The 12,973-nt window shown below is 38.2% G+C and overlaps 1 protein-coding gene across 1 annotated transcript; it reads right to left on the bottom strand.

The window, feature by feature from the left end:
• Positions 1-5,689: 5,689 nt before the first annotated feature.
• On the bottom strand, positions 5,690-6,875 carry LOC103449510 (probable CCR4-associated factor 1 homolog 11). The gene has a single exon (XM_008388832.4). It carries the CDS (start codon positions 6,635-6,637, stop codon positions 5,789-5,791), a length of 849 nt encoding a protein of 282 aa, XP_008387054.2. The 5' UTR covers positions 6,638-6,875; the 3' UTR covers positions 5,690-5,788.
• Between the last annotated feature and the right edge of the window lie 6,098 nt (positions 6,876-12,973).

Below are 12,973 nucleotides of genomic sequence, written 5' to 3'. Positions count from 1 at the left end.
CAACACACTTGATCTCCTTTTTTTCCTCAAAGAAAACACATTTTGCCACAAAAACTAAGTAGAATCCATATCTATCCATGACATTGTCTCTTTGTTTTGGTTAAGCAAACATAAAAAGGAATTTCAACTCGAAAAGAAAGAAGGGATACATACAATTACTTGAAGGTGGAGGGAAAGAGATGAAATTCAAAAGTTACAAAATTAAAAGATGGGGGCATATGGGGATGAATATCATATGGAAGTATCTACAAAGTAACTCTCTATCACGGACCGTCCCCCAAGAGTTACAGAGAGAAGAGCCTTGAGAGAGAGAGAACGAAGGAGACCCATTTATCAGTTCATCTCTTTCTGGCCACGGCCCTGCTTTTGGATTCTAATCTAATCAAGTGTGACATTGACAGACTCAACAACGTTGAAAGGAGGCTGGGCAAGTCCAAGACAAAAAGTACTGCTGCTTTTACATCTTCAAATTGTAAAATACACACCATTTTTCTCTCCTTACACACTACTTTTTAAGCTCAACTTTTGTTTTCGTTGATTTTATTGACTACGACGTTCGAAAATAAAAAGAAGTGCATGAAAAGCTAAAAATGGTGTGAAAACCAAGTCATTAAAAAACACAGCTTACCTTGTAATGAGAGAAGACAACTAAAGCAATTTCTTAACTAAGAATCAATAGAAAAAAGCATGACAAGAGGACAAATACAAGAGGTTTTTCTTCAATGCAGCTCTCGAAGCGTTGTTGTATATAACTTATAGTTGCCGAGGTTTTTTTTTTTTTCTACTTTACTTAAAACACTTTTTCGCGTCGAATTATAATTGTTATCAGAAGAAAAAAAAATTCTGTGGAGGTAGGGTTTGGGAGAAGGAGCACCTTATCCCTCTCAATCAATCCTTGTCTTATGTGGACCAAAATTTACAGCTTGTGATGTGTCGCCATGTGCACTAGAAATGCAAGATCATATGTAGTTGCTGTGGGGTTTGATTAGGAAACTCATAACTGCACTTTGGCTGCCTTGATTTTCTTGATTTCTAATTCACGGCAGACAGATGCATTATGTGCATGTGGGCGGCTTAGCCATAATTCTTAAGTACTCGACGAAAGAAACAGACCGGTCATAAACAACTCAAGTTTTATAGCAAAGGAGAACATGAGGACCTCTACGATGCATGGATAGAGAGATACGAGACGACATGACACAGAGATACGTCAAATTAACAAGAAAAATTGTTGTATGATGACACCAAAATACGATATGACTCGACACGACACGGGAATATGAGGGGATACCACCGTGTTCATGCATTAGGAGGACATCAATCATTGTACAATTTCTTTATCGTAAACATTCATAATGTTTTCTATGTCTGTCCTTCCATGAGAAACAATAATTCACAAGGACCGCGCCGGAGGTAGGTCTTATGCTAAGGGTGCAATTTCTTGTCCTCCCATCAATACAGTACTATATATTGCTTCTGGAAAATTAACAAAAGCTAGGGTAAGTTTTTTTACTCTGTCCAGTTGGAGTTTGTTACCTTTTTCATTTGACCGCCCATGGCGTTCGTATCAAAGACAAACAGAAAACAAGTGCCACTGCTGCTCTATGTAAGTTGATCGAAACATTATTCAATAATATCAACTGCAGCCCCACCTCAAATTAGCAGAGTGCAATATTCCCATCGATATTGGACACACTGTCCCTAAATCCGGTCACTTGATTGAGAAATTGCTGACCCACATTTGAAAAGATCGACGACCCTCTATCGGCCTGAAATTCTGGGATAGGGCCGAGTTGATTAATAGCCAGAAAGGGAGGTTGCAAGTTTCGGCCCAACGGTGAAGTGCTCGGGCCAGTAGTAGATGCTGATGGTTCGGTGGAGTCCAATGTCAATTGGGATTGCTTAAAAGATGAGGATTGGATTATGGCTCGGTCAAGTCCTAAACAAAGTAGGACTGTTGGAGGATCAAGATGGGTTTTGATAAGAATTGAATTAACTTGCTTACAGATCAAATCCTCATGTCGCAAAAAAGAATGAGTTAATCACTTAAAAGGATTTGGTTCAAAAGCTTAGTTCAGCTCGAACAGGGTGAGACTCGGTGGTGATAGAGTTTCAGTAGAGGTATTTGTGAAGATAATTCTAATTGCATTTAGATACTATGCCGAAGAGTGGCAGTACTATTAGAATTCTACAACTTGGCAGATATGGGCATCAAGAAATTTGTTCCTATAAATACAAGAGATCGAGTAACAAGAAAGGGACCTTCAACTCAAAACACAAATCAATGTGAAAACTTTTCACACATTATTGTGAAAACTAACTGCTTCAATAACGGTTAGCACAAATTCTGAAAGGGTACACGAGTTTAGGTTGGTAACTGACGGATGACAACTGACTGGATAGACTGAGTTTTCCAAAAGCAACTGAGTTTTCCAAAAGCAAATAATGAAGGCAACCGACTAGATAGACGGGGCCAAAGTTGTAGAGTCAGTTTGCCTTAGGAGTCTCAACCGCTTGTATAGACGGGGATTCTCCTAAGTTTGAGACTGACTATTTATGTAAGTCTCACTGGCAAAGAGTCTTTGATTCTTTCACCCAAAGATTACTTTATCAACCTTCTCGGTGAAGTGAGGTGTTACTTTTAGGTTATTTTTAGAGTTCAACACTCAAACAGCTTATTACTTTTGAACTTCACAACGATTTGCATAACTTTGTCTTCAGGTTTTAGAACCTAAGGCCGAGAGTGTTCCTTCCTCGACCAAACTCTCTTAATTCAGGAGTCATCAGTGCATTTCACCATAATCACCACATTCAAGACATTAACCAAGCCGAGCTCAGTGGCGAGTTAGCATGCCCGCATCATCATTCAAGCCATTAAAGGACGTAGTTAGCTCTTAGTTACTTTGACTTGCGCCACATAGGCTGTGTAATTTTTAGGTTCAACATTTTGGCACGCCCAGTGGGACACCTAGGCCATCTCCAACCGAAAGGGGCTATATTTAACCCTTGTCCAGATTATTGCCTTGCAAGAAATTATGAACAGTGTCAAACTATATTTATATACCATCTCCAAAGGGTGCTATTTTTTAGCCCCATAAATAATTTATTATTTTAAGTTTGTTCTTTAATTTTATTAGTTAATTAAATTAAACTACCATATTAAAATAAGGTTTCCGGACATATTTTGACTGCCACTTGAAGATGTGGCCATTTGAAAATTATTGAAACAAATTAAAGGAAAGATTATTGGAAGAGGTAAGAAAGGGGTGTGTATGAAAAGAGTGTAAGAGGTGAATAGAATGTGAAGAATTGAAATACAATTAGGTAAGATAATATGGAAGGGTGAAAAGGATGTGAGCAATTGTGCGGAAATGTCTTATGTATTTATAGGGAAAAAAAAGAAAAGGAGATTTTTTTAATTTTTTTTAGTTTAATTTCGTCTTCAAAAAATCCAGCTAGGAACGAGCTAGCTAACTAGCTAAGGATGACCAACCCGGTAGCTATATGGTTAGATTTTGGTGTGATGGGTCTCAAGGTTTTTTGACCCAGACCTTCAATGGAGAGAAGTTATTGTGTCAAAAAGGGTGTTTTTCGGCCAATGACCCTATGGGTGGCCCGATTGGAGATGGCCTTATTGCAAATATGTGAAGTCCAATTGATATTTTCATATTCCAATCGTATCGGTTCATTCGGATAGGTGAGATCCAAGCTCAACTAAAGAAACTCATTCAAAAGAGTGAGAGGATAAAAAGGGTATGGGAGGTGGAGAAGATTCTTGATGGACATGGAGAGATGAGGAAATCTTTATCCTAAATGTTAAAAGTGAAAGCTCATTTTACCTTACAAGAACAATAGGTAAAAGACAGCGTCCATTTTAATACATGACACGGCGACTAATCTTCAGGATGAAATGGTTCTCGGTCTTCTTCCCCTACCTCTGCTGGAACTGGTGTTATAATTTGTGACAATAATGGCTCTTTTACTGCAGCAGCTGCCCATCATTGTTCTCTCACCTCTTCTGTGGAGGTGGAGGCCTCTGCTGCGACGGAGGGTCTAGGTGGACTTGGATCCGCCGAGAAGCCAACAGTGCTGCTGATGCTGCCGCCAAGCTTGCCAAAGGAGGTTGTGCGTTTGCAACTGGGTTAACACCCCTCCACCCTCCCTGGTGTCCGTTCTCCTTGGCGACGACCTCCCTGCTCGGCCTACTTAATGCTTCCTTTGCTGCTGCTTTTGTTTACTTCTTTTTTTTCTGTACCCTCTGTTTTGCTGCACTGTTTTTCTTCTACCTGTTTTTTTGTTTGTTCCTCTTCCTTTCTGGCTTTTATCAAGTATCATTTGACCAAAGATATATGAACGATGATTTATGGAGCTAAATGCAACTATAAAAAGTAATTAACAGTAAATAAAGAACGGTCTGCATGGAGAATCAATCTAAAATAACCATGTTTATGGAGCTAAATGTGATAAGAAATTCAAAGAGAACAGGCAGAATCCGAAACCTACCATTCTAAAAAGGCATCATGTAAGAAGGATTCGGAGCACCACCACAAAAGCCATGGCCTTTTAACTTCTCATGCCGATGACCAGAAATGTCAGAAAGCATATGTCATGTAAGTTGAACCCAAGTACTAAACAACATACTGATATGGATGAAAGTTCAACACCAATTCAAGATGCCACAACCTGATTTTTATTGATAGCAACAGCTAAGCGTATTGTAAAGTAAACAATCATATATTTCCAGACATTAAAATCTTGCATCGCAAGCCACAATCTTTAACTTCTCATGCCGATGACCAGAAAATTCAGAAGGCATATTACGGGTGCAATGTTCCTGGAAAGATGATCAATCATCAAACCAATCAAATCAACATCGTCTAAGTTAGTTTTATACTAGAGCTCTCGCTATTATTTCCACTTTTGCCCTTAAAATCTAATCGTCGCTACTAGAATGAATAAACCGATAAATTGGCATAGGAGTCAGCATCAATATCAATGTAATGCATCTCAGATGTATGATCCAGATTAGTAAAGAATAACAATTGAAAACTGACTGGCATGGGACAAGTTCTCGAAGTCAATATGCAACTGGAAGGAAACAGCATATAATTATTGACCGAGCCATACATATAATCATTGACCGAGCCATACATATAATCTCACACCATGTTTATTGACCGCCATCGCCACATTCCATTCTCGACACTCTTACCATAAGTCCAAGCTCTCTTAAATAATTCAATCATCTTGCTAAGTGACAACAACGGGGGTCTACGATTCATATGACAATGACCTGCAGAAGAATTATCCAAAGCATGAACTGTTTATGTTGTTTTTATATACCAACTACCAAGAGAATCCAACTTCAGGAACCCCTTCAACCCATCAGAATTCTCATCTGATCACTTATATCACTCTAGAACAATTCATAGAGAACCCTACAAAAGACCTGTCAACCTTCCCTCTCTTCATAATCCCGAACTCAACAGTCTACAATCCAATGGAAAAACTCCGGATTCTCTACACCCGCAACCCCACCAATCCTCTCTTCCCAAACATCTCCAAAGTTCCTAATTCTATAAGCTTCCAAACCCATCAATGATCACAAACAGATATGCACAAAAGTAAATGAAGGACCAGAAATCCGAAAAAAGCTCGCATCGAAAGCAAAACCAAGAACTGCAAAGAATTAATAAAAGCCTAATAATATTGATGAAACCAAGTCATGTGTACAAAATTTACTTAAAAGAGAGAGAAATCTATGAGCAATGGATTCCAATGAAAAAAATCAAGAAACCTCTAGACCATACAAAACGCCGGCGTACTTCACGATCCCATCCTTCGGAAAATAGACCTCTCTGATCCTCTGGAACGCGTGCAGGGTTAGCAGGCTATCCGACCCGGCCTGGTGGCTCTTACCGGCAACCCGACCCACATTCAGCGTCTGGCAGACCCGATCCAGCCCACCATAGAGGGCGGCGCAGAACCTCGTCAGGTGCTTCACGTCGTACACTCCAGACCCAAAGAAAACCCTCACGTAATTCAAGAACACCGACAACTCGTCCGGCAAGACTCGCTGAGTCAACATCTTGACCAGGTACCCGAAATCGTAGGCGCTGTGGAACGTGACCCAGTTTACGGCGTCGTTGCAGACGAGCCCCGACGACATCATCAGCTCCGCGAACCGGACCGAGTCCACCCCGAAATCCCGGTTCCGCTCGAAATCGATCCCCTGGCGGCGAAGCAACTCGACCGAGTCGTGCGCGTGGGCGTCCCGCGCGACATCGAAGTCCCGGAAATTGAATTCCCATATATACAGATTCTTGGTCCCCAAATCCGGCAGATTTCCGCTGTCGTCCGAGAGGGTGAGGCCGACCTGGATCAGATTGAGGCGATCGACGTTGGCCTTGAGCATGAGGTAGTGCGCGGCGGGCTCGCGGTGGTAGAAATTGGGATCGTTGGAGTCGGGTCGGACCACGACGCCCGGGAATTCGGTATCCATGGAAATCAAAGGGTAATCGTCGATGACGGATCGGATCAGTTCGAACTCGGACTCGAGGTTATCGGACCACACCGAGCGGATCAGGATGTCTCGTGGCGGCGGAGGCTTGGGTGGAGGGGGGCCGGATGATGACATCGCAGAAGGTCGTCCAGATCGGATTGCGAAATCGGATCCGAATCGACGATTGTTTGTCGCTGAAATTAAAAAAATAAATAAATAAAAACGAGGGTGGAATTTGGTGTGCGTTTGACGGATGATTTTGAGGGAGGAACAAGAAAAAAGGGGGCAGTTTTATACAAATCAATCGATAGTTTAGAGAGAGAAAGGGATGAGAGAGAAGTGAGAGACGTGGGGCAATCATTTAGTTTTTTTATTTATAATTTATTCACTTTTATTCCCCGATTTGTTGCGGAATACTATTTTTATTTATTTTTTGGGGGTTTTTTATTGGAATTAAATAAAGGTGGTTGTCGGTGATTGGCTAGTTTATTGATTTGGAGTTTTGTGAATATTGTACAACTGAAAATTAGCTAAAGTAGGAAAGTGGTGGGCCGACTTGGGTTTGTCGTGTAGTGGCTGAGTCCGTAATCATACGACCATGTTGATTAGTGGGGTGAATCGGGTGATGTGGACATAAAAAATGGGCATGTAGTTAGAAAATGGATTGTCTGCCCTTCCATTTTCATACTCTTTTTATTTTTTCTTATTTTGTGTGGTCATGGTTAAGTTATATCAGTATTTTATATTCTTATTACTTTTTGTTTTATTGTTTATATAAAAAAATAATATAAAATGTAGACGTGGCTTAACTGTAACCATACAAACAATAGAAAATGGAAAGAGTATGGAAATAGGAGGCAGACGATCCACCTCCATGTAGTTAATTATTGAGAAAAGGGATGGATTCCTTCCACGTAATCCTTCTAATCAAACAATCAAAACTCTTGAAATTTGATTTAACGATTAAAGTTATTATAACTTTTAAAGTGGATCCGTATTTTTAGCCGTTGTATCAAATTTCAAGGATTTAAATTGTTTGATGGGGAAGATTAGGTGGAAGGGATCCGGAGATGACCCCTTTCCAATTATTGAGTGCAACTTATACATAAGATAATGAAAATTCGAAGAATGATAGCGTTAGTTGTTTGCGAATTGTTTCTGTTTTGATTTTGTTCATTTATGTTTGTAAGATTCATAAAATAGGAATGTAGGTGTCGTCCTACACGTAAAAATGCGTCTATATCAAATGTTCCTCTAAGATCATCTTAAGCTTTGATGAAAATTATGGAGAGCGTATCTTGACAGAAAAGCATCATTTAGGCATATTGATGATGTAGATGGTGTCGCAGTGAAACTAATGATAGGATTGAAGTAACAGCAATTGATGGCATGCTACTTTAGTGGGTTTATCGACCAATCTGACTAACCCAACCTAAATAGGTTGGGTTGGGTTGGGTTGTAAACTTCAAAAATGTATTTTTAAGTTAAAACCCGACCACTTATTCAATAAGTGAATTGGGTTGTTTAAAGTATTATTAACACGATTAAAATTGATTCACTCGACCAACCCACGCGATGCCCTGCACACCTCTAATCCCATGGAAGAAACAAAAGCCGAACTTTCCGTTCAAAGTTTAGCTTGTTTGCTAAATGACTTGAATTATATATGGTTGTTGTGAAGAAACAACGAGTTGAGCAAAACACATGGTGTGTGTATGATCGAGGGGCCTTGGGTACCAGAACTCGTGTGTAGGCCCTCAAATTTGTGCTTTTGAGTTTTTACGGTCCAAAGAAGATCTTCTTTCTTGGTAATGTTTTAAGTTGTTACAACGTAAAATCTTGAACAAAGACTGAAAGACAGTTTGAAAGGTCAAAATTGAAACTCCCACCATACTAAAAACCTAAAGAAACTATCATACACTAACACTCTGTTTGAATGAGGAAATTTGAGATTACTAAAAAATTTTAAAATAACGGATATTGAAATAATAGAATTTTATTTTCTAAAATTTGTGAATTTTCTTATTTGTTTAAATTAAAAGAACAATAAAATTTGAATACGGAATTTGTTATTGTTAAGCTCTCAATCATAGCAATTACGAAATGACATTTATTTACATGGAATTAAACTTGGGAATTGGAGGTCCCAAATTTCAAGTTTTTTTTTTCACGCGGAAATTCTAAATTTCTATGTATATGAATCCAAACAAGGGAATTAGTACATGACAATTATAAATTCTGACTTTTGTCCACATTTCAAGTTTATTTTCCTCATCTAAATACAGTGCAAGAAAGTAGGCAATTTAAGAAAATAGTTAATGGATTGAGCAAGTTCAAGAAAAAACTTTGTCTCCTTAATTTTGTGATCCTATTACTTTGAATACAATGTACTCTTTATTTGAAAACCCAATTTATTTTCAAAATTCAACTTTTTTTTTATCTCGTAATTTTAATTTTAAGATGTGTACTTTTAGAAATGCTATTGAAACTCTCTAAAACAATGACATTCTTCATATATTTTCTATCATTTTATGTTTTTTGCACAATATTCATAATGTTGGCACGGAAATTGACGTTAAACTATTAGATGACAAAGAATCCATAAAAAAATTCACTTTTAAGATAATCCTCTTAGCATTTCTCGTCTTTAAGTATTCTAAAGTTGAAAATTTTCATCTCATAATTAATAAGAATCATAATTTTAAAGAAAAGCTAATGAAAATGGTTTGAAAACTTTGAGTTTTAACGATAATGACAACATAAAGGATAAAATGAATAGTACCAGGATTGACTTTTTAATGTAAAAATATGATTTTTCGTTAAAACGAACAGTACCGAGAACTTTTCATTGTAATTCCCTAATTTTAATTCAACTTTTACAATTAATTGAGAATGAGAGTGAAAAGCCGAATCTAGAGTTTTGCTCAACATAAACAGAAGAAAGAAAGAAAACCATATACATAGAAGAAGTGATTGACTTTGACAAGTGAGCAGTGCGTTGAAGAATGCCAAAAATGTGCTCAGTAAAGTCGGCACCGAATGTGAAAGCCGTGCGCCAAGTTGTCACTTGCGTGCGTCTGTTCCCTAGTGTTTGGGCTGTTGCTGACTCATTCTTCACGGTCCATGCATCTGTACACCACTCGCTTGTTTACAAGGGAGGAACAGCAACTTACACAACATGTATTTGCCGTATTTGTTGTCGAATTATCGTAGAGACAGGTTAAAAATTTATTTTCGTCAACTTGATAATTATTATTTACATAATTTGTCAGGTGTGAGATTTTATCACAGAAGATATCGGTATTAGTTGGAGCGATTTTCTCAAAGACACGGTTGATGCAAAATATTTTAACAGTCGTAACATCTCGTGCTAATTTTTGAACATTATATGGTAAAAAATTTACACATATTGCTATTGTATTTGGTATAGAACACTACAATAACGGTGTATCAACGCCATAAAAGTATATATCTGAGGAAGTGGAGGGCATAAGTCCAAGCAACAAATACTAAATATTTACCGGAAAACAAGTTGTGATAGTTGGGTCACCTAATTTTACTTGTTTTTGCGTATTCCCACTTGGTTACAAAAATCCAAATTAGATCAATGCTGACACAATATTTGAATAATAATTCACAGCTAAGCTCTTGTGTAATGTATAAGCAACAATGCTTAAATAGTCATAAATGTGTAAAATGAAATAAAATATATACTCCTATAACCGTTTCAAATACAGTGTACTTGATCTTCAAAATAGAAATAATAATAAGGACGGTGTTATTCACACAACTCTCTTAATTTTCGTCCGTCTAATTGAATTAATTGAAGAATAAATGTGTGGATAGTATCATCCTGATAATAATACTCTATGTATATACACGTTTCGTCTGTCTTCTGACTATGTTGGCTTGCCTGGTTACCGTTTCTCAAATTAATGTGCATGTCGGCATCCAGGTTTGTTTCACTTTCCTTTTTTTTCTCCTATCTTTATGGTGTTGTTTGACTTGTTTTGCAGGTTTAGACCTTCATGTTTGGTTCTAGAGGGGTTAGGTTTCATGTCCCCCCCTCTTTTCTTTGTATCATTCTCATTTTTTGTTTCTAGAAGGGTAAGATTTATGTCCCCCCCTTCTTTCTAGTGTATTCCTTTTTGTTGTCTCTGTTTTTTGGAGGTGTAAGGTTTATGTCCCCCCTGACTAGGTGTATCTTGTTTGTTCGTTATCAATAAAATTACCCTCGTACCGTTGAGGTTTTCAAAAAAAAAAAAGTTCTATTGATTCATTAAGTTAAAATGAAGACAAACTTCTAAATTATGTCGGAGTTGAAGATGACAAATGAATTAGGGTGTGTTTGAAAGTGCTTCTAAAATGAATGAAAATGCTTATGGAAAAAATATTTTTAGATTCCAAAAACACTTATAGTGCAATTGGAAAGAAGCACATTTCATTTTTTTTTTTTTTCAAAAATTCATTTGCATTATTGTAAATGATTGATTTCAAAAGTACGTTCCATCAAAAATACTTTCAGTCCTTTCAAGCACACTTCCAAACACACCCTTACTATTATGGTTGTGGATGCAAATTTCTTCCTCCTTCTTCTTGGACAAAATTGCACCTACAAAACAATCAACACCTTATGGTCAAGGTCAAGAGCCTCATGCACCCACGATGAATGGGGGGGGCTTTGGCCGAAGCACCTCTAATGCCAAAGTTAGAATTTAGAGAGAAAAGTGTTTAAAGAGTTTTTAAAGTTTTGCAAGAGTGTTGGAAGTCAATTGTTGAGAAGAAAATGGGGTTTTTATAAGAGAGGGTGGCCGGTCCCCTTTGGAGAAAAGTTGGCCGGCCCTTGTGTTTGGAATAAAACTTGAACTTTGGGCTCAAAAAGGAGTTAGCCCAGACAAAGGAATGGAAAGCGAGAAGCCCAAGGCCCAACCGAAGCCCAGAAGAAAGAAGGGGCTTGTTTCTCGACCAAGTGCAGATCATTCAAACCACTTGCTCACCTACCTAAAGATCAAGTGGTGTAAACCAGCCAGCTAATCAGCCCAAAAGTACCTTACAATGGCAGTACAAGTAAAAAGTTGATGAGTCACTACCTTTCAGATGCATTCGGGCAAAATCAATACTGCAGGCAGCCAGGCCAAATCGTCTATAAAAGGAGGAAGAAAAATCAGAGACAAGGACACTCAATTAAACAAACAAATACAAGCACAAACTCTGCTCAAACCAGATTTGCCTTCATGAAGCTGTAGTTAGCACCTAAGCCTTCATCCCTTTCGGGATCAACCTTCACCAGAAAGTCTTTGTAAAAGCTCTGCTACCTTGTTTAAATCTTGTTGTAGTATCGATTCCCTCATATAAACTCATCTCCCAATCTCCCCTTCTAGCATTCAAACCCTTTGTAAATCACAAAGAGAGGAAGTTGCAAGACGATCAACCTTGCCCGACCTCCTTTGTTTTTGTCTTTCATTCATGAATCTAGTAATATGATGTATATTTCCATCTGCATCCAAGTTATTTCTAGCCAGTTTATGATTAAAAGACTTCTAAGTTCTAACCATTCGGGCAGACGAGATTGATCAATTAAAAGTCCTTGGTCTCAAGGCATAAAAAAGAGCCTTATGTCGACTTAACCCATCCACGACAGTCCTTCATAACAAGAAGTCCTAAGTTACTTGGGTCGCAAGTAATTAGCCTATTTTCTAGTTTCACTTCTGTTATATCAGGATTGCTACAAAAACGCTTGAGTATAGAATTAACTTTGATAGGAAGCCTCAAGGCCTATACCTAAGGCCCGACAAAGGCACCTATCTAAATTCATTCTGCTATGCGGGCTCAGGCAATTAAAGTATAACGGTTGTGATACTTCTGCAACAATGAAACAACCGATATATGTTTAAGTATTCGGTTAGTTTTGATTGGAAGCCTCAAGGCCTAAACCAAATGCCCCACAAAGGCACCTTTCATTACTAAACTCGGGCATATTTACTCAAACTAAACCTCTGTTTTACATCTATCATGCTAAATATGGCAGTGGCACGCCTGAACACCTAAAGGTTAATTTTGATTGTGAGCCTCAAGGCCTACACCTAAGGCCCCACAAAGGCACCTTTCATGATTAACTCTGTCCCTTCTCTTACAGCCCGACAATAAGCAGAAACCTGACAGACAACATCAATCGGCGCCAACCTTTCGGGGAGCTGTGTGCTCATTGGCCAAGAAACGTCCTCACTAGATATTCCTCAAGACGAACACCTTGGATGTTTTTTAGGGTGTAACTTATGGTTTAATGTGTGATTTAATGGATTAATAAGACAATTAATCCATTAATTGGTTAATCAATACATTTTTGGAATAAATATTTTGGGGGTTACGTGATTTATGTGGAATATTTTGTAAGTTATGGAATGATTACCTTGTGGAAAATATAGGATGAGGATGGATGAGAATATCTTTGAATTGGTTACCTATTTTGAA

Source organism: Malus domestica, chromosome 12 (genome assembly GCF_042453785.1).
Source record: "Malus domestica chromosome 12, GDT2T_hap1".
Taxonomy (NCBI): domain Eukaryota; kingdom Viridiplantae; phylum Streptophyta; class Magnoliopsida; order Rosales; family Rosaceae; genus Malus; species Malus domestica.
This window is presented reverse-complemented; position numbering and strand designations above follow the sequence as displayed.